Raw genomic sequence first — 22409 nt, forward strand, 5'->3', positions numbered from 1 at the left:
TATTTTTATGGATTAAATTGAAGTTTTGAATATGTTATGCAAGAATGATTTCATTGATACTGGATTATACGATCTTTTATACATAATTTTTCTATTAGTCAACTATACAACTATGGAAAGGAAATAACAGCAAACTCATTACAAATCAATTACAAGGAAATCTTGTCTAATCTAACCTCTTGAAACTAGAGATTCTAATTTAAATCAAGATTTCTTTCCAACATATTTGACGTTGTTTTTAGAATTAAGGAGCATTGGCAGATGTGGCAGGACTTTATATATTCAGCAGATAATGATTGAAATTGCACAATTTATAATCTAAATGTAGCTGCTAATTGTCAAATACGTGTTGAATAATTTGAGAGCAGATCCAAGGGAAAATTCATATAAAGTGCACCGACATCCTTCATTAAGTCCATCTGAATTTGACTAAGAACACCAGTGATCCAATTTGTATTGCCTGTTATTCCTCTCCCTAAGCAGAAGTCAAAATTGTGTTCCTATGCTAGCTAGTTACTTTATGTCATGCATGGTAGTTTGTCAATTTCCTATTGTTTTTCAGTTACAATGCCAGCTAGGGAGGGAAACCCTTGACCTAATCAAATCTTAATGTATACCAACTAACTCTCAAAACTTGGACGAAGCCAAAGGCTTGCCAATTTTGTTTTATGTAATATGGTTGAAACTTAATCATAAACAGTGGATGATCGTGATATGCTCAATCAGAATGAAAAAGTAAGACCTCTTCCTGGATATAATCTTGCGTAGCTAGGCCGTGGCCTATCTAACAATTGGCCTTGCAAATCTTTAGTTGCTCCGGTTCGAAAGAAACTTAGTAGCATTAAATAGAAAACAACTGAATGGAGTGCGCTGACGTAAATTAGCAGCATCTAGAGCCTGCACAGAGTCATAGAAAAAAGACAGGCATCCCACATCAGCTGAAAAAAAAGAAGCTGATAATGATAATATTTTCAATATAAAATCAGTCACTTGGTTTCAAATTGTTGTGCGTTGAACCGTTTGAGCTCGTTCGGTACACATTGTAATATAAACTTAGTAAATTAAAGGTAGGTTAAATAGTGAAATAACAAAATTATGACCACATTGTAGACATTGAAATTTTGGTGGCATAAATGTTAGCGCTTGCATTAAGATTACATTTGTAAACATTGAAATTTTAGTGAAATAAATGTTGACCATTGTGTTAAAACTACAACCTTCATCCAAATTCACCTACAACCTCCATCCAAATTCACCTACAACCTCCACCCAAATTCACCTACAACAATCCATCCAAATTCACCTACAACCTCCACCCAAATTCACCTACAACAATCCATCCAAATTCACCTACAACCTCAACCCAAATTCACCTACAACAATCCACCAATTCACCTACAACATACACCAAAACAAATGGATGGTGGTGGTTCATTCTCAAAGCCTATAAATAGGCTCCTCCATCAAAGAATCAAAGGAGGATTTTAGATACACTTTCTCTACTCCCAAATTGGAAGAGAAATCACACCACACCAAAGCCTTGAAGCCTCGAAACTCTGAAGCTCTCAAGCAAATCCCGAAGGATCAAGAAAGCCCTATCTGTTCTTCGTGAAATCCTCCTTCAAGATCAAGCTCCAACGCCCCTTGAAGAACTTCCACCCATTCAAGATCAAGCCCCGACGGCCCTTGAAGAAGGTGTTCATCATTCATCAACTGTTCGTCCAAGATCAAGCCTCGACAGCCCTTGGATCAACAACACTACATCCACACGTTTCAAAGATAGAATCAGAGGATAAATTTGTAGAAGAGATTGTAACCCCTAAATCATTAATACAAATATTATTTTGTACACGTGTTTTTGTCTCTTTCGTTTCAGGAATTTCCGTGTTTACAAATTTGGCACGCTCGGTGGGACAGTCTCTACCTCTCATCTCTATCTTTGAATCCGCAACAAGCACAAATGGCGTCAAGGAAGGCCCAAGTTGTTCTCGCTGCCAATGCAAGAAACAAGAGCGTCATCACGACAGGGGGCATCACTTCAGGCATCATAACTCGAAGTAAGGCAAAAGCTCTTTCCGCCGCCTCTTTCGCCCCTTCATCAACTCCGCCGAAGGCACAAGAGCACCCGAGGTTCGAACCGGTGATCACCCTGGCCTCGCTCAGGGCGCCAAGAGAGGAAAGCCAGAGGAAGTACTCTGAATCCTTACTTTCCGATGCCGACTCGAGCAGCGGCATAGCTATGCAAGTCATGGTTACTGGAACAACTTCAATTGAGGAGCAGCTGGCTCAGATGAACGAAGCAATCGCAAAGCTCACAAGGACTGTGGAGGAAAAAGACCTGCAAATCGCAGCACTTGTTAACCAACTAGATGCAAAGCCCGATGAGAAAGCCAGGCAAGGGGATAATCTGGTAAAGAAGGAAAACGACGAGGATGAGGAACCTCCAGTGGAGAACGTCGAAGAGACGCTGAAGCTAGACCAAGCGGCGACACTCATGGGGTCTCTCTCTATCCAGCAGCTGCAGGAGATGATCGCCAACACCATCAAGGCGCAGTATGAAGGAAGCTCACATGATTCCGTACTATACTCAAAGCCCTACTCCAAGAAGATTGACGCTTTGAAGATGCCAAAGGGCTATCAACCACCAAAGTTTATGCAGTTCGATGGAAAGGGGAACCCGAAGCAACATATCGCCCACTTCATTGAAACCTGCAGCAATGCTGGAACAGAGGGAGACTACCTCGTCAAGCAGTTCGTGCGCTCGCTGAAAAGCAACGCCTTTGACTGGTACACCGACCTCGAGCCCGAGTCTATCAGCAGTTGGGATCAGCTAGAAAAGGAATTCCTCAACCGTTTCTACAGCACGCGCCGCACCGTAAGCATGCTGGAGCTGACCAGTACGAAACAGTGGAAGGAGGAACCCGTCGTCGACTACATCAATAGATGGCGTTCATTAAGTCTGGATTGCAAAGATCGGCTCTCTGAAACCTCTGCCATTGAGATGTGTGTTCAAGGCATGCACTGGGGGTTACATTACATTCTCCAAGGCATAAAACCAAGAACGTTTGAGGAGCTGGCAACGCGCTCCCACGACATGGAGCTGAGTATCGCCAATCACGGAAAGAATGAGCCGATCACCCACTTCAAGAAGGATAAGGTGTTCGCCCCGAGTGTGGACAAGACCGGAAAAAAGCCTGCAAAGGAAACTTTTACTGTCAACACTACCCCCATCAAAACCCCATCCGCGCCTATCAAGACCACCTCTGCACCTATCAAGATTTCCTCCAAGACCAAGGCAAAGGAGACAAAAAGAAGTGAGCCTCCTCGCACCCAAGACAAGTATAAAAACACCTTGAGAGAGTTGGAGCAAAAGACGTACCCTTTTCCTGACTCAGACGTGGATGCAATGTTAGATGACTTGCTGGAAAAGAAGGTAATTGAGTTACCAGAGTGCAAGCGCCCTGAAGAAATGAATCGAACGAACGATCCTAGGTACTGCAAGTACCATCGTATCGTAAGCCATCATGTGGGCAAATGCTTCGTCCTCAAAGAACTCATTATGAAGCTAGCGCAACAAGGGAGAATCGAGCTAGACCTTGAGGACACAGCCGCAACACATACTACTACAGTGGCGTTCGGATCCTTCGATCCCGTGCCTCTCCAAACGACACCCAACCATTCCTATCAATGTGCAAGCTACACGGCGCCTTCTACACAACCATCGCCGGGGGCAAACGAACAAGATGCGTATACCGATGATGATGAAGGATGGACATTGGTGACCTACAAAAAAACAAGGAAACCAAAACCACAAGCCACAAGACCAAAGGTGGAACAAGTGAGAAAACACCGTCGCCGCAACAGTAGGAAGCCTAAAAGAAACGTAAAAGTCGATAAGCCAACGTATGCTGGGGAACCTATGGAGCAAGAGCCACGCATTCCTGTCTCCTTGTACGAGTACTTCCCGAATGACTTCTTCCAACAATGCACTATCGCTGCATGCCATATGGTCGGAGTAGAAATGGAAGAACCTTCAAAAGGCAAAGATATCACCACTGAGGGAGAAAAAACTTTCACGCTCGAAGAAGGTCTGCCAACACACTTTAACATTGAGGAAGCGTTACGATTACCAAAGAAGATGCGAATAGCATTAGCAGCTGTTTTGGAAAGTCCCAATGAACACGAGGTGCAAGAAAGCAAGAACGAAGGCTTGAAGCCTCGGCCACATGAATGTGCCACATGTTGTGCCATCGAGGACGCAATCCATTTCACCGATGAAGACTTGCTGCTAGGATCCAAGCCTCACAACCGTCCTCTTTTCGTCTCTGGGTATGTAAAGGGGCACAAAGTCAACCGCATGCTTGTGGATGGTGGATCAGCCATAAACATCATGCCAAAGTCGACAATGATTACAATCGGCATCAAGGCGGATGAACTGTCCCTAAGTCGTCTACTAATCCAAGGTTTTAATCAAGGAGGACAAAGAGCGATGGGCATGATCCGAGTGGAGATGACTATTGGCGAACTCAAGTCGAGCACGATATTCCACGTGATTGATGCAAGAACTTCCTACGGCTTACTCTTAGGAAGGCCTTGGATCCATGCGAATGGAGTAGTACCGTCCACCCTTCACCAATGCTTAAAATTCTACCGAGAAGGAGTGAAGGTGATCTATGGCGACACCAAACCATTCACTGAAGCCGAATCACATTTCGCAGACGCCAAGTTCTACATGGATGAAGACATGGTGCCCGAAGCTCTTCCAAAAGAGATCAAATCCACGGGCAAAGCAACACCTAAAAAGCAGGAACGACAAGCCATGCCCAAGAAGCAAGAAGAAGAAGTTACGCCGTCTTCAAGCAAGAACGATAATGAGCTGGCTAAACGTGCAACAACAAAGGAGAGTAAGACGCCCTCAAATGGACCAAACACACCCGTCTTCCGATACATCCCGATGTCGAGAAGAAAGAATGGTCAATCCCCGTTCGAAACTGGAGCAAACAAAGCCGATGCACAGAGGTATATGGATAATGTAAAGTTGCTCAAGACGAATGCAGTTTTACCTCTGACACAGCTAGGCGGCACTAAGGTCGCAAGACTACCACAAGGCTTCATAAAAGCTCTACCAAAGGGGGTGGAACCAAGCTTTCTCCCAACCCAGAGGACCGAAGAAGGTTTTGATCCAAACGCCTATAAACTCATGTCGAAAGCTGGCTACGACTTTGCTTCTTCTTCGAATCATGGAAAGAAGGTTTCAAACACCGTTAACAATAAGGAACGTGACCTCACCGAGACTCAAAGGAAGTTGAAGAAACACGGTTACGGAGTTGATAACAACAAAGCTGGACTAGGCTTCACACCAAACGCACCTGTGAAGATTTCAAGCAAAGCGAAAAATGCTAGCACTCAACACATCAGCGTGAGTATTGAACAAGATCATGATGAGCCTAAATCCACCCATTGGACGTCAGTCTTCGATAGGATGAATCGTTCAAAACCCAGAATGTCAGCATTTAACCGCATTGGTGGTCAAAACCGAACCTCCGTCTTCAAGAGACTTAACATGCTAGCATCCCAAAGCTCTGTTTTTGAAATGTTGTCAAAACCTAAGAAGCAAAGCAACACGACTAGCTCTCTTCCTCGTCAGTCAGCTTTGGAAAGACTTGAAGACAACAAGAAGTTTTCTAGAAATAGGAAGACCACGTCAAAGGAAGAAAAGCTCGTCATGATAGCAGAAAAATGTGATATTCGAAGCTCAATTCCTTCAAGGATGAAGCGCCAAGCAATCTTGGAGGTGGACACAAATGGACCACTAAAAGTAAGAAGGCGCACCATCATCCACACTGGACAATCTTCATGCCGACCAGCCCAAGAGGACGACACCGAAGAGGAATTCCAAGATGTCTTCCACATCACGATCCAAGAAAGCGAAGAAGATGAGATCCCCGAAGAAGGTGTCACTGCTGCGCCACCACAACTGGAGGATGGGGGGCAATCCACAGTCGATGATCTCAAGGAACTCAACTTAGGCACAAAAGAGGAGCAGAAACCTATCTTCGTGAGTGCGCTGCTAAGTGCAGACGAGGTAGATGAGTATTACCAACTGTTATCAGAGTACAAAGACGTCTTTGCTTGGACTTACAAGGAAATGCCCGGCCTTGACCCTGTCATCGCTGTACATCATCTTGCAGTTAAGCCTGGAACGAGACCAATAAAGCAAACTCAAAGGCGCTATCGATCCGAGCTCATTCCACAAATCGAGGTAGAGATTGACAAGCTAATCGAAGCAGGCTTCATTCGAGAGGTGCAATACCCCAAGTGGATCTCCAACATCGTCATCGTCCTTAAGAAATCTGGACAAATACGTGTTTGTGTAGACTTTCGGGACCTCAATGACGCTTGCCCAAAAGATGACTTTCCCTTGCCGATCATCGAAATCATGGTGGACGCAACCACTGGCCATGAGGCACTGTCATTTATGGACGGCTCTTCTGGATACAATCAAATTCGTATGGCTCTCGAAGATGAGGAACTAACAGCATTCCGCACTCCAAAAGGTATCTACTGCTACAAGGTGATGCCCTTTGGTCTAAAGAACGCTGGAGCCACATATCAGCGAGCAATGCAGAAAATCTTCAATGACATGCTACACAAAAACGTAGAATGTTATGTAGACGATGTGGTGGTCAAAACAAAGAAAAGATCAGATCACTTGAAGGATTTGCGAGTAGTGTTCGAAAGGCTGCGAAAATACAACCTCAAGATGAACCCGTTAAAATGTGCATTTGGCGTCACCTCTGGAAAGTTTCTCGGCTTCGTTGTCAAGCACCGTGGCATTGAAGTGGACCAATCAAAGATCAAGGCCATTCAAAACATGCCCGAGCCAAGAAACCTGCACGAGCTGAAAAGTCTACAAGGACGACTAGCCTTCATCAGACGCTTCATCTCCAACCTTGCAGGGCGTTGTCAACCGTTTAGTCGACTCATGAAAAAGGATGTCCCGTTCGTATGGGACGAAGCGTGCCACAACGCTTTTGAAAGCATAAAAAAATATTTATCAAGTCCACCTGTCCTGGGGGCGCCTGTGCCCGGGAAACCACTCATATTGTACATCGCCGCTCAGGAAAGTTCAGTGGGAGCACTCTTGGCACAAGAAAACGAATTCTAGAAAGAAGGAGCGCTTTACTACCTGAGTCGAACACTCACCGGCGCTGAGTTGAACTACTCCCCAATAGAAAAAATGTGCCTTGCCTTGGTGTTTGCCATCCAGAAGCTCAGACATTACATGCATGCTTACACCATCCACTTGGTTGCTAAAGCTGACCCGGTTAAATACGTCATGTCCAAGCCAGTTTTGACAGGGCGACTAGCTAAATGGGCGTTGATTCTCAATCAATACGAGATCATTTACGTCCCAGCTAAAGCCGTCAAGGGACAAGCATTAGCAGACTTCCTTGCCGATCATCCAATCCCAGCCGATTGGAAAATCTCAGACGACTTGCCTGACGAGGAGGTATTCTACATTGACATATTCCCGAGATGGACGATGTTCTTCGACGGATCTGCACGAGCAGACGGAGCGGGGGCAGGAGTAGTATTCATGTCGCCACAAAGGCAAATACTACCTTATTCATTCCAACTAAGCGAATTGTGCTCCAACAACGTCGCTGAGTACCAAGCACTAATCATCGGGCTCCAAATGGCGATCAACATGGAAATCACAACCCTCGAGGTATATGGCGACTCCAAGCTCATAATTAGTCAACTCTTGACTGAATATGAGGTGAGAAAAGACGATCTCGTCCCGTACTTCCGACTGGCAACTCAGCTGCTACAAAAGTTCGAGGCCGTAACACTAGAACATGTGCCGAGAAAAGAAAATCAAATGGCAGACGCTCTCGCTAACCTAGCCTCGAGTATGACACTAGGAGAAGACGAAGCGGCAGACGTGCCAGTTTGCCAAAGATGGGTCATCCCCCTCACCACCGAAATGCTACTAGATGATACAAATGTCATCTCGGTACTTCCAGTCGATGTTAAAGAATGGAGACAACCATTGATTGACTACTTAGAGTATGGAAAACTTCCAAATGATCCTAGACACCGCTCTGAAATACGTCGACGAGCACCTCGCTTCCTCTACTACAAAGAAACACTCTACCGGCGCTCTTTCGAAGGAGTACTTCTGAGATGCCTAGGTGAGGAAGAAGCCAATCAAGCCATGGAAGAAGCGCACTCAGGCGTGTGCGGGGCGCATCAATCTGGACCAAAGCTACATTTCCAGCTCAAAAGAATGGGTTACTACTGGCCAAGTATGGTGAAGGATTGCCTGGAACATGCCAAAAGGTGCCAAGCTTGCCAATTCCACGCCAACTTCATACATCAACCACCTGAACCATTACACCCTACAACTGCTTCGTGGCCATTCGATGCATGGGGACTGGACGTCGTGGGACCAATTACTCCAAAGTCATCTGCAGGAGAAGCCTACATCCTAGCTGCAACAGATTACTTTTCCAAGTGGGCTGAAGCCATACCCCTAAGGGAAGTAAAAAAGGAAACTGTTGTCCGTTTCATCAAAGAACATATCATCCACAGATATGGTGTGCCTCGTTACATTATCACGGACAATGGAAAACAGTTCTCCAACCGACTTGTAGACGAGCTCTGTGAGAAATACAAGTTCAAGCAGCATAAGTCTTCCATGTATCATGCTCCGGCCAACGGTCTAGCGGAAGCATTCAACAAAACATTGTGCAACCTCTTAAAGAAGGTGATCGGCCGAACAAAGAGGGACTGGCATGAAAGAATAAGCGAAGCACTTTGGGCATATAGGACGACGCATAGGACTCCTACCCAAGCTACCCCTTATTCTCTCGTATATGGCGTGGAAGCTGTTTTACCGCTAGAAAGTCAAATCCCCTCACTTAGGATGGCTATACAAGAAGGTTTGACTGATGAAGAGAATGCAAAGTTGCGCCTTCAAGAGTTGGAATCACTTGACGAAAGAAGGCTCGAAGCTCAACAACACCTGGAATGCTACCAAGCACGGCTATCCAAGGCATTCAACAAGAAGGTCCGCCCAAGGTCTTTCCAAACTGGAGATCTCGTCCTTGCATTACGAAGGCCTATCATCACAACTCACAAGACAAAAAGCAAGTTCACATCAAAGTGGGATGGACCGTACGTAATACAAGAGGTCTACATAAGCGGCGCCTACTTAATCATGGCAGAGGACGGCTTGAAGATCGGTCCCATCAATGGCAGATTCTTGAAGCGTTACTACCCCTAAAAAGCGACGACCAGACTCCTTGCCTGCATGAGCCTAAACTGCACACGGCACAAAGCTCCTGGCCCGCAAGAGCATAAACTGTGTACGGCAAAATCATCATCAAAATCACTATAAAAAAAAAATAAATAAATAAATAAATTCATCGCTCATTTGAACTACGTTGTGACTTGATCCCTCATCAACCGGGGGTACGTAGGCAACTTGAAACTTCAAAAAACTTCAAGTACAGTCACATCATCAACAAAAACACAAATACTTTGAAGAATAAAGAGCAAATGCAAGAAGGCGAATACTTCATTTCTTTAAAAAAAAAAAAAAAAAAAAAAAAAAAAAAAAAAAAAAAAAAAAAACAGAAAATATTACTGGAAAGATATGTCCCTAAAACTACGGAGGCGATCTTGAAGCAAGCCTTCCAAAGTCTTCAAAGTCTCCACCTCGGTCGGAGACAAGGTGGGCAAATCCATAGCCAGGCCTTTCTCTTGTTCTAGACGTGAGATCTCCTCATGGTGCTGAGAAAGTGTAGCTCTCTGTTCTGCAAGAACTTTTTCAAGTTGTGATGCTTGGGTTCCCAACTGCTCTCGCTCTCGTACCAACGCATCCAGACGCACCTGGACGGAAGCTAAAGAAGCCTCTGTGACTTGATAATCTCCCGAAGCAACTTGCTGAGAAGACCGGACTCGGGCCAAGGACAAGTCTATCGCTGCAAGCTGTTGAGCTCGATCATCTGGGCTCAATTTCTTCAAGGAAATAGCGCGCAAGGAAGAATACTCAGTGGAGGCGGCCATAAGTTCGGCAATCTTGTTCCTCAAAGACGAAGAATCAACATTAAGGTTGTCAATCGTAGAAACAAGCTTCGACAAATCTTCTTCGAGCAATGAAAGGTCTTCCAGCGAACACTTCGAAATCCTACTCTCAATATGGCTTTTGACATCCAAGGCAGCACGAAGTTTGAGGCGATGGATAAATTGCTCGGTACCATTAAGGTTCGGCCCTCTCAAAGAGATCGCAGAACTAGCTGGCAAAGGTGCTGGACGTATGATGGACTCTTGTACGCCTTCACCTACACACGGCAGGCTTGGAAGATTGGGCGAATTTTGAACGAGCTCTTCACCGGGCGGATCCCCAATCTCCCCGTCTGTAAGCAGATTGCCTCCAAGTAGCATATCCATATAGGAGTGAACACCCGCGGCGGCCAAATCAAAAGGACAAGAAGGCCCAACCTAAAGAAGACGAAGAGAGGTGTTAGAAGCAAAAGCTGAAATAAGAATAAGAAGTCATGAGAGAGAAAGAAATGCATACATCTTTCTCTAGAGACACACGACCATCGGATTGGGGAGGCCTAAACACTTCTTTCTTTTTATGACGAAAATTGACATCGCTGTCAACCTGAGCAACTTCAAGTGGTCGTTTGTTTAAAACTTGTTGGCGCTGCCGCAAAACAAGTCCATCTTCATACGAATCAACCTCGTCACCCGCCTCTTCAGAAGCATCCAAATGGTGAGGAGATGAGCACAAACGTTGACGGACTAAAGCCACAGGTCTGTCTTGCAAGGGAGTTGCACTCACACAATCAAAAGGTACCAGCTGCATAGGAGTCGCAAAACTGCCTTCTTTCAACGCATCGTGGCGTGAATGGGAAGAATTATTACCACTTGCCATCCCCAAATCCTCATGATGTACCTTTGACCACCAATGCGCGTAAACACGAGTCACTGGATTACCCCTGAACTCGTCCTTGGCTGGCAGGGTGATATAAGCATTCGTAAATGCACGGGTACAAGACTCCCAATGCATATACACGGCTTGCAAGGATTCTGATTGGGCCTTTTCCTTCAGCCTGCCCGGCACATTTTGGACAAAACCAAATTGCCTGCTAAAACGGTGAGGATTGTACGGCTGAACGACGCATCGGTTTTCTTGCCGCAAAGAAACATACGCTGAGCGAAGACTTATGAGATAAGACAAATCTGAAGAGCGAAGATGCGAATCATCCATGATGCCTCGCCGTACTGAGCCAACTCTCGCCAGGCGGTCCATTTTTAAACCTTCACAACTTCTAAACAGTGTTTGAGCCTGCGAATCATCAAGACTCCTCGCAGAAAGCACACCAGAATACTTCGTCATTAAAGGCCCCAACTTGACTGAAGACGGAGAAGAAGGACCTGACTTGTCTAAAGTTGACGAAGAAAAATGAGTGCCAAAATACTCACCCAACCAACCATACACATAGTGGTAAGGGAGCACCGCAGCACGATCTTCAGTGCTTGCCAAGTTCGAAATAACATTCAAGCCGTCGTAAATATTGGCTAAAACTGGAATAGCAAGACTAAAAGATTCGCCTACAGCCATCTTGCTAGCAACTTTGAAGACTCCGGGACGAATGAAGTTGACATCATCCTTGGGGAAAACAAACTTACAGAGCCAACAAGCTAAGAGAGCGGCTAAGTAAGATTCTTCTAAGTGCTCTGACGCCACGCCACAATCCTCGAATGCCTTCAACTCAGCAGAAGTACGACGAACAGCTGGACCAATGACACCCGACGGGTCCGAGTCCCCCTTAGGCCTGGTTGTCTTGTTACGACCGCTTTTCTTCGAAGGCCTCTTGTACTTCATGGCATCCCAATACCAAAATTGGATCCATGAAGAGATCTTCACGCCTGACTTACCTGGGGCCTCTTGGAAAAGCTTATGGTATGCCCCAAACAAATAACGGCAGCTTGCAGGTAATCCTCGGCTGTTGCGATAAGAAAACTCTTCCACACTAGGAACAACCTCATCGTAAAATTGTCCCTGGATTGGCAAGCCTCCTATCTTATGGAGATCCCAAAGCGAGATCGACATCTCCCCTCGAGCCGTATGAAGTGTGTTGGTCGCTGAACACCAATGCTCGAAGAATGCACGAATGACGGAAGGATGTCGGTCATAACTGAACAGAGATGCATATACAGCATGATAAAGTCCCGTGTTGGTAAGCATATCTTTAGAACGGCTCAAGACATCTTCAAGCCATTCCCAATAAAACTCAACAAAGGCGGCTCCTCCAGTAGTCGACAAGGTGCTACTCCAAGCCATAGCTCCGCTACGGATACGATCGCCAAGAAGCTCAAACGAAACTGAATGATTGTCACGAACATGGTGCGAATGGTTCAAGATAAGACTCATCGATGTGCATGCCTTTTTCTTTGCATTCAGTCGAACAGAGTCTACCACATCCCAAGGTACTTCAGAAGACCACGACTTAATATGCATGGAATTGTCTTTTGCGGGAAGGGCAAGCGCCTTGGGGCCGGTAAGTGGCGCATAAAGCTTTAACGTCGTTCCACTATCCTGTGAATCGCCTTCCTTTGCAAGAATGGTGATAGTGTTGTTTTTAAAACACTTGAGAAACACCATGACTGCAACAAAAAAGTCAGCCACAAAACTTGAGCAGGGCGGCAAAGAAGGCAGCTACAGGGCGGTCCTTCAAAGCACGCTGCAGTGGCAGAGGAAACCAAAATGCTACGCAAACTCGCGGCGGAGCCCCGCTGCAGTCTCTTGCACAGCTCCACACGGCAGCGCACCACCGAGGGAAAACTGTGATCAAAAGGCACTACACGGCAAAACTTAGTTGCAGTCTCTTGTACAGCCCCACACGGCAGCGCACCACCGAGGGAAAACTGTAATCAAAAGACACTACACGGCAAAACTTCGTTGCAGTCTCTTGTACAAGAACACCCACGTCCTGCTCACCCCGCCACTAACTGCAACCACGGGCAAAAGAACCTTTGTCAAAACAACAAGTACACCCATATTATATATATATATGGACACATTACATATATACGTATGTGTGTACGTGTGCACGGCTGGTGTGATGAGACAAATCAGCAATCTTCATATATGTGCGCGTGCGGTGATGGAACAAAAGCAAGGTCAGTGTGTGAACGTGTGTGTGTATATATACACATGACAAAGCCATGCAAACAAAGTCTGTGTGTATGTATGTATGTGAAATGAAAGTCAAAGTTTCTGTGTGTGTGTATAAGGCACAGCAACGAAATCCCATATATAAAACATATATGCGTACACAGTGATAATGACGGGACAAATCAACTTCCACACATGTACATATGCATGCAGAACGAAGGGACAACAACCTGCAATATATATATATATCAAACCGTACATGCGCATGCAGAACGAAGAGACAACCACCTGTTATATATATGTACGCAAACCGTGATGGATAACCAGGTTCCATATATATATACATATATACACGAATGCGTGCACGACCCAGAAACATCAAAGTCAAGGAATATATATATATATATATATATATATATATATATATATATATATATATGAAGGCATGCAGCCCAGAGAATCAAAGCCATCTTCAGCTTAAAGAAGGCTCACCACAGAAAGGCTTCACCAGGGGATTTGCACGCGACTACCCTCTTCTCTTCTCCCTCTTCTTCGTGCAGTCCCAGAGCATGGTCGACAAGTACTCGGGAGCCGATGGGGGATGTCGAGGCCATGGATGAGCAAGACCTTGATCTGCTTTATTCCTTCAAAAGAACAGCTGCAGCAACATGTCTGAGTTCAACGGACACAAAAAAAAAAAAAAAAAAAAAAAAAAAAAAAAAAATGCAGTGCAGCGAGGGTGATGAAACGACTAGATGGAACATCCAACTTCCATGTATAAATATAAACAATATGCGCCCAGTGATGGTGACAGGACAATCAACGCCTATATATGTATACATATGAACGTGTACATGTCAAAATCGTGCTCGGTTTAAAATAAATACCTCACAAAGTAAAGGCTGCGTGAAGGAACTTACTGGATGACTGCTTTCTCTTCTCCCCGTCCAAAGCAACTCACTCTTGCGGTTTTGTCTAGCACCAAATTTAGAAGGCAACAAACACGGAGAACGCAGTGCGGCGAGGAAGCAGTGTGTGTAATCAACAGTAGCGCAGGATTACAAAACAAGGCAATCGGGATGCAAGATAGCAAGCAAATACAGTGGTTGTGCGATGGTTGTGCAGTGACGGTGCGATCCCATGTATAAGTATACATATGTATATATATGCAGAAGAGACTCAGAGGAGTAAAAGAAGTGCGGTGATTGTGCAAATAATGGTGACTGTCGCGAACAATGATCCACGTGAAGAGAGGGGTACAGAGAAGAATGCAGTACAGTGACTGTCGCAAACAGTGATCCGCGTGAAGAGGAGTGCAGAGAATAATGCAGCACGGTGACTGTCGCAAACAGTGATCTGCGTGAAGATGAGTGCAGAGAATAATGCAGCACGGTGACTGTCGCAAACAGTGATCTGCGTGAAGATGAGTGTAGAGAATAATGCAGTACAGTAGCTGTGCAAACAGTGATCCGCGTGAAGAGAAGAGTGCAGAGCAGAATGTAGTATAGCAGCTGTTCAAACAGTGATCCGTGTGCAGAGAAGAACACATAGAAAAATGTTGCGGTGACTGTGCAAATAAAAAAATGGTACGGAGAAGAATACGATGCAACAAGGAAGACCCATGCTCTCCACTTCGCTTCCCCTTTGAAGAATCATGTTCCTAGTATCTTAAGTATATATAATAAAAAATAAAAAAATAAAAAGAAAAAATGATGAAAGGTGTTTGGTGCGTCAGGCAACACCCATCAAAACATATGTATACAAATAGTGAAATCTTGGTGCATGGCGCCATTTTGAAAAAAAAAAAAAAAAAAAAAAAAAAAAAAAAAAAAGGGAATTATATATCAGCATCATGCGGAGGGCAAAGAAAATAAAGGTTTCAAAATGGGCATCATTACTTGAAAAAAAATAATTGTTGTGTGGGTGTATATACGTGCCATGCACATTATAAGTCCCAACACTCTAACTCCCACACGTTCGTCCGAGTAGATGCACGGAATAAAATAAGGCATGTCCATTAATATCTCCGAGAAATTACAAAAAAAAAAAAAAAAAAAAAAAAAAAAAAAAAAGAAAGAAAGAGAAAGAAAGTAGAAAAAGCCTTCACGAATGTCACTTGTGTGAAGCCTCAGTACTTGGAGCCTTGGTACTCGGTGGAACCCTAAAGGAGGGAGGCACTGAAGATAGCTTATTCGGAGCCTCAATACTTGGTCGAATTCCAGATGACGAAGGCAAAAAGTGCCTCCGGAATACATCCACAAACTTCCGATGGTCACTTTGAATTCGACCTTCGGAGTCCGTCAGCTGATCAAGCTTCCTCTTCATGCTCGTCGAATAACTATTTGCAAGCACATGCAACTCTCTATTCTCACGCTTGAGCTGCCTAATCTCTTGACTAAGAGCCGCCACCTCGGCTGTCAATGATTCAACCTGGCGAGTTCGAGCAAGTAAGCGTTGGCCCATGTTGGAAACAGAGTTCGCACACTGGACACTGAGAGCCTGGGACTCTTGAACAGCTAACTCATCGGACCGTCGTGAAAGTATCCTATTATCTTTAGGAGTGATGAGGTTTCTAGCTACAACCGTAGCCGTGGTTGCATCCCTCATCACAGAGTCCTCAACTGTAAGAGGGCCATTAGAAGAAAAAAAAGACGGGCGCCATACATTACCCTGACGCGGTGCACCTGTGTCACTGCTAAGACTCAAATCTAAGCAAATGTTAAAAGGGGAAGCCATTTTCAAAAAATACTAAAAGAAAAAGGTTGGATGAAGCAAAGAGTAGCAGAGATAATTTTTCACGGGCAGGCAATCTTCAAATTGTGCGTGTTGAATACAATTGACACCTCTTAAAAATGAGAGGCAGCACAACCATTCGTTCGTAAATCGAAGAGACACCACTCTCCGAATTTCAAAACCCGGATTTTCCTGCGTAAAGTCCGTCGACACTTTTCAGACACAATCTCAACTTTCGGCTATCACGTGCAACTTTGTCAGATATCACTGACAAAGTTGAAAACGCGTAAGGTCCATTATGCCAACTACCGCACTTCTGCCGACAAGCGTGGGTGACAAGGCCACGCTCACCCTACCACTTGATGTTGAGAGCTCACCATATAATTCGACCCCATCCTATACCAAAACTCAGTTTTCCTCCTCCCTGAAAACACATCCAGCCTGACCCCTCTTCCTTGCCGAAGGCATCTGCAACCAAAACTCAGTTTTCTTCCTTCCTGAAAACACATCCAGCCTGACTTCTCTTCCTTGCCGAAGGCATTTTCAACCAAAACTCAGTCTTCTTCCTTCCTGAAAACACATCCAGCCTGACTCCTCTTCCTTGCCGAAGGCATTTTCAACCAAAACTCAGTTTTCTTCCTCCCTGGAAGCGCCTCTTCAACCAAGCCACGCTAGAGCAAAGGTATCTCATATCACTAGGGTTGAGAGCAAGAGTATCTCATAGCATGCTTTCTCCTTATCCTTTTCTTTGTCCTCCCTCTTCACTGCGAAGACAAGGATGAAGAAAGCAATATGTCGGAACCTCCACTCAAGCTCCTGGTAAGGAACCGACTGATTGGAACCTTCCCTGATTGCTCACCTAGCCGTGCTCTCGAATACTCATCTTCGACATCTTCTGCTTCCTCTTCGTCTACCACGTCTGCCTGGAAAACAGATGATGCAGGTGAAGATGATGCAGATGAAGATGATGCATCGAAGCATATGGAGACAAGCGCGACGAATGCATGTGCTGATCGTCCACTACTTCTTCAAAAGCAAAAGTATCTCATATCACTGGGGTCGAAAGCAAAGGTATCTCATATCATGCTTTCCCCCCATCATTTCCCATGCCCTTGCTCTTGCCTGCAGAACAAGGAGAAGGGAAGCAATCAGTCGGAACCTGAAATTAAACATCCGATCAAGAACTGATTGCCTGCAACCTTTGCCTGGTTACCTACCTGGCGTTGCTCTCGAGTGCTCATCTTCAACTGCTGATATGTTTCGAATTCCCTCAGCAAATGCTTCAGGAGTGTGGATCTGTTGACATCGGCTCTTTGCACTGAAGCTGCCAAGCGTGAGTGAGTCGCTGAGAGGTGGTGCTCCGAAGAACCATTTAAAGGCAAATAGGTTGCACACAACTTCAGCTATGCAAGAGAAACAAGTAGAGAAGAATGCAACATAACAAGCTGGAACAAATCATGAAGCACGAAGCCCTTCCCTGCATAGCTGCATAATCCAGACGGACGAGTTCAAGTAAAGATCCAAACTGGACACCGTTGCTCTAACCAAAAGGCTCGAGAAGCTTTAACAACCTTTCGTTGGCACCGTCACCAAAGAGCAAAGTCTCGATAATCCTTAAAGATCAAGTCACCAACTGGAAGAAGAGCCCATCAATCTTGAAGATCATACTGTTGACCAAACTTGCTCAGGGTTCATATGAAAAGGCTGCGAACTTCCTTGATCTTTCAAAGCATGCATGTCCTGAAACTGCTCGTGGTCACGTTTAAGTTCGAGATCAAGCTTTAACAACCCTGACTCAAGATCAAGTGTCCACCATCCTTGAGTCAAATCCAGTTCAAAATGAAGTATGTGGAAAGTCCTTTGGAGGAAACCAGAAAACTCCTTCAGCCTAGTTCAAGATCAAAGCTGTGGAAAGTCAACAAGCACAACAAAATACGTGTCGATTCATCCATCATCAAAGCCAAGGATCGTCTTCTACACGAAGCTCCTTGTAGTCCAATTTTATCCAAGATCAAGCCTCAACGGCCCTTGAAGAAACTTCAAACAAAATTCAAGAACAAGCCTTAACGGCACTTGAAGAAACTCCCAGACCGGTTCAAGATCAAGCCTCAGCGGCCCTTGGATCGACAACTGCATTAAGGGACTTCAAAACGCATCTTCTACATGTAACAAGCACATGTATACAACGCGTCTTGAAGTGGGGGCATTTGTAGACATTGAAATTTTGGTGGCATAAATGTTAGCGCTTGCATTAAGATTACATTTGTAAACATTGAAATTTTAGTGAAATAAATGTTGACCATTGTGTTAAAACTACAACCTTCATCCAAATTCACCTACAACCTCCATCCAAATTCACCTACAACCTCCACCCAAATTCACCTACAACAATCCATCCAAATTCACCTACAACCTCCACCCAAATTCACCTACAACAATCCATCCAAATTCACCTACAACCTCAACCCAAATTCACCTACAACAATCCACCAATTCACCTACAACATACACCAAAACAAATGGATGGTGGTGGTTCATTCTCAAAGCCTATAAATAGGCTCCTCCATCAAAGAATCAAAGGAGGATTTTAGATACACTTTCTCTACTCCCAAATTGGAAGAGAAATCACACCACACCAAAGCCTTGAAGCCTCGAAACTCTGAAGCTCTCAAGCAAATCCCGAAGGATCAAGAAAGCCCTATCTGTTCTTCGTGAAATCCTCCTTCAAGATCAAGCTCCAACGCCCCTTGAAGAACTTCCACCCATTCAAGATCAAGCCCCGACGGCCCTTGAAGAAGGTGTTCATCATTCATCAACTGTTCGTCCAAGATCAAGCCTCGACAGCCCTTGGATCAACAACACTACATCCACACGTTTCAAAGATAGAATCAGAGGATAAATTTGTAGAAGAGATTGTAACCCCTAAATCATTAATACAAATATTATTTTGTACACGTGTTCTTGTCTCTTTCGTTTCAGGAATTTCCGTGTTTACACACATAAAGGATAAAAGATGAATTACTCATGAAAAAATACTTATTTATTCCAATTCTCCTTAAGACAGCAGGATTAGAAGGATGAATTTACTTCATAGACCTCTTCTAATCTCCTCCAAATAAAAAATCTTTCACATCTTTCACTTCTCTACTTTCAATATACCTTGAAAATAGGTAATTATATATTCATTCTAATCCAATCATGTACACCAAACCATCCATTTATATAAGGCTCTGTCCTCTGACAGTGGCATACTCTCAAACCTAATTGATCATATATATACATTTATACTCTCATTTTTTAATAAACAGGTATCAAAACCCTGTTCGTTCATATATGTGTGTTTGTGTGTATATAGAAATGGACATGAAATCTGGCTCGTTAGCCAATAAGAGAGTATTTTAAAACTCCGAACAGATCACATAGCTCATGCAAAAACGTGCGTTTTATGTGCAAAATTTTGATCAATATTGTTTTTCGTATTGCGAGTCAATTCTTCAGATGCTAAACCTCTTTTTATTTATATATTTATTAGTATCCGCATAACAATTAAATAAGAGAAATTTTATTTAAACCTATATAATTTTTTCTGCACTTAGCTTAAATTTTAAATGTGAATTGTCTATTTTATCCTATTGCATAATTACCATCAAGTATAAAATGAAATTAACAATAAAACTAAAATTTGTTAATAAACCCACCCAATAATTTTAAAGCTTGTTCTCTAATCGGATAGTTCAGCACCAAATTGCCTTTAGAGTCAACGATGTCTTCAGCTTTGAGAACAACAATAGGGAGCTTCTCTTGCCATTCTTTGTTCTTCTTAGTTACAGAGCTATGGATCTCATTCAGAACCCTAATTGATAGCTAAATAGGTTGAGGTTAAATTTTTATTATTTTTTTTCTTTCAACTTTCTGCATTTTCTAAGTAAGAGAACAAAATTGTAGTGTATAATGTTGAGTTCTTACTTATTTGGTTCTGTTAAAGTGATGTACTTTGCAATATATATTGTTTTATGGGCAGAACACACGAACTGTAAAACCCTTTGGGATGGAACTAATTATACCATTAGCATGATAAGTCGGGGCGATGAGATGAGACTATTGAACTAGAGAGTTCTTCAGCCTTGTATTGATATTGTTTAATATTTTTTTAGGAATATGCATATGATGTCTTCCACTTAAAAAAAAATGTTATATTTAATTTTGTAAAACTACCCAGCTGCTCTCAATTTGGGGTGCATAGCGAGAAGAGTTACGAGGAGTCAATGAAATACTAATCGAAGGTTTTATCTGATACTCGTCACTTCTAATGTCCGTAGCATTTCTCCTAGTGTAGTAAAGGATGCTAGTCAAGAGGATTACACGTCCAATTCGCAATATGCATTGTTCAAGTTATGTGAACCCCAATAATATGGAAGATTCATAAACAAGTAGAAAATTCACCAAATTATTCAACTTGTCCTTAGAAGTCGAACTCCATAAAGCTTTTATTCCCATAAAGAAGAAACTTTACCAAATTATCTAATTTGGGATTTTATTATAAATTGGGTTTGTGAAGGTGATTTAGATAGTAAATTTGGGTTTAAAGAGATATTAGCACTACAAGAAAAATGACCATTGCACACAAAAAGTTAAATGTGCCCTATGAGGCCTTAGGACACCACCATATGTGCACATAGGGCAATAGCAATAGTGCAGCAACTAAAACATCATGTGTGCCCTCTATGGGGTGTTGCCTTTGGTCATTGAGCACAATAAGGTGTTTTGTGCTAAAACAGGTAAGCACCAATCAGGGGTTTTTATGCCTTTGTTCTAACACCTATGTCAGATGACTTTTCCAAGCCATGTTTGCACAATTTTGTTATTGTGCCCAATAGGTTTGTAGACATCGAAATTTCAGTGAAATAAATGTTGATCAATAATTAAAATTTCAACGTTCACGTGTCACATAAATTTTACACATAGCATGTGACTCAACAAAAAATAAAAAATCATCAGAAAAGTCATCAAACATGACACGTGTCAACACTTGGTAGAAATGATTTATTTCATCTGATTATTTAAATCCAAAAACCAAGTTTTGGAATTCTATAAATAGGAAGCCAAATCATTCATTTTAAGGACACCAATTCATAGCCAATTCACATCACACAAAAACCTTGAAGCTTTGAAACTCCAAAGCTCCCAAGCAAATCCCGAAGGATCAAGAAAGCTCTATTTGTTCTTCGTCAAATTCTCCTTCAAGATCAAGCCCCAACGGCCCTTGAAGAACTTCCACCAATTCAGGATCTAACCCCGACGACCCTTGAAGAAAGTGTTCATCGTTCATCACCGTTCATCCTAAGATCAAGCCACCGACGGCCCTTTGGATCAAGAACATCAATAAATTCATCCACTATTCTTCAAGATCAAGCCCAAAAGCCCCTTGAAGATCCGTACACCACTGTTCATCCTAAAGATCAAGCCCCGATGGCCCTTTGGATCAGCAGCCAATCCACAAATTTACACACTACGAAGATCGAATCAGAGGCTAAATTTGTAGAAGAGATTGTAACCCTTAAATCATTAATACAAATATTATTTTGTACATGTGTTCTTGTCTAATTCATCGCAGGAATTTCCGTGTTTACAAGGTTAAATATAAAAAATAAAAAATAAAACATAAATTCAAAATTACAAAATCAAACCAAATAGTTCTATAATCGATTCATACATATATAAGCACCATGTAAGCAACCAACTCCTTTTAGTAACAATCGTTTCATATCATGAAAACGTTGAAGGAGGTGTTGCTGGGATTTTGGGGGGCAGCTGGATAGACCGACGGTCTTGTACAACTAACAAAAAAAAAACCCAATTGAGAAATTGAATTGAGTGATCCATCAAGAACTGCAAACAAACTGAGACAGTTGCAAGTTTTTCATCCTTAATTTTGAAATTCTTAAACACCGATGGATGTGTCTTTTTTCTTCCAAGTAGAAGTGATTTGGAAATAGAACTTTTAAGTTTCATAGCCACATCTACACATTTTATTTCATGTCTCTGCAATTCCAAAGTGCCTGATGATATGCAATGTATAACATAAGAATTAAGATGATTCTAGAAATTAAGATAGATGTATTGCAAACATGACCACGATTAGGAATACCAAACGCATATTTAAACACTTACCTTTGAAATTGTGACTCCATAATTTTCATTGCTTCTGCAAGTCTGCATGCAACATCATCAACGCTATCTCCTCCTTCTGCCAGCCTCATGAGTAGATCTTTCTCATCAAGAGCCTATATTTCGTGATACTATCAGAAAAAGGGAAAACAAAATTACTACAGCCTCAGCATCAGCAACAGATGATTATAAGTTAGCACCACCTATAAACCTAACAATATAGACAGAGCCTTTAATCTGCCACTTTAATGAGTAGAAAAAACCACACAAACACCAGCGGACTTACTTTATCATGTGACAAAAGCTCATA

At 43.1% G+C, this 22409-nt stretch overlaps 1 protein-coding gene across 1 annotated transcript; it reads left to right on the forward strand.

Annotated features, from left to right (window-relative positions):
• Window positions 1-1960: 1960 nt before the first annotated feature.
• LOC139188511 (uncharacterized) lies at window positions 1961-8060 on the forward strand. Its single transcript, XM_070806097.1, has 4 exons — window positions 1961-2553; window positions 2716-2875; window positions 5252-6262; window positions 8031-8060. Exons 1-4 carry the CDS (start codon window positions 1961-1963, stop codon window positions 8058-8060), a joined length of 1794 nt encoding a protein of 597 aa, XP_070662198.1.
• Window positions 8061-22409: the final 14349 nt, after the last annotated feature.

The sequence above is a fragment of the Malus domestica genome, chromosome 10 (assembly GCF_042453785.1).
Source record: "Malus domestica chromosome 10, GDT2T_hap1".
NCBI classification, from domain to species: Eukaryota; Viridiplantae; Streptophyta; class Magnoliopsida; order Rosales; family Rosaceae; genus Malus; species Malus domestica.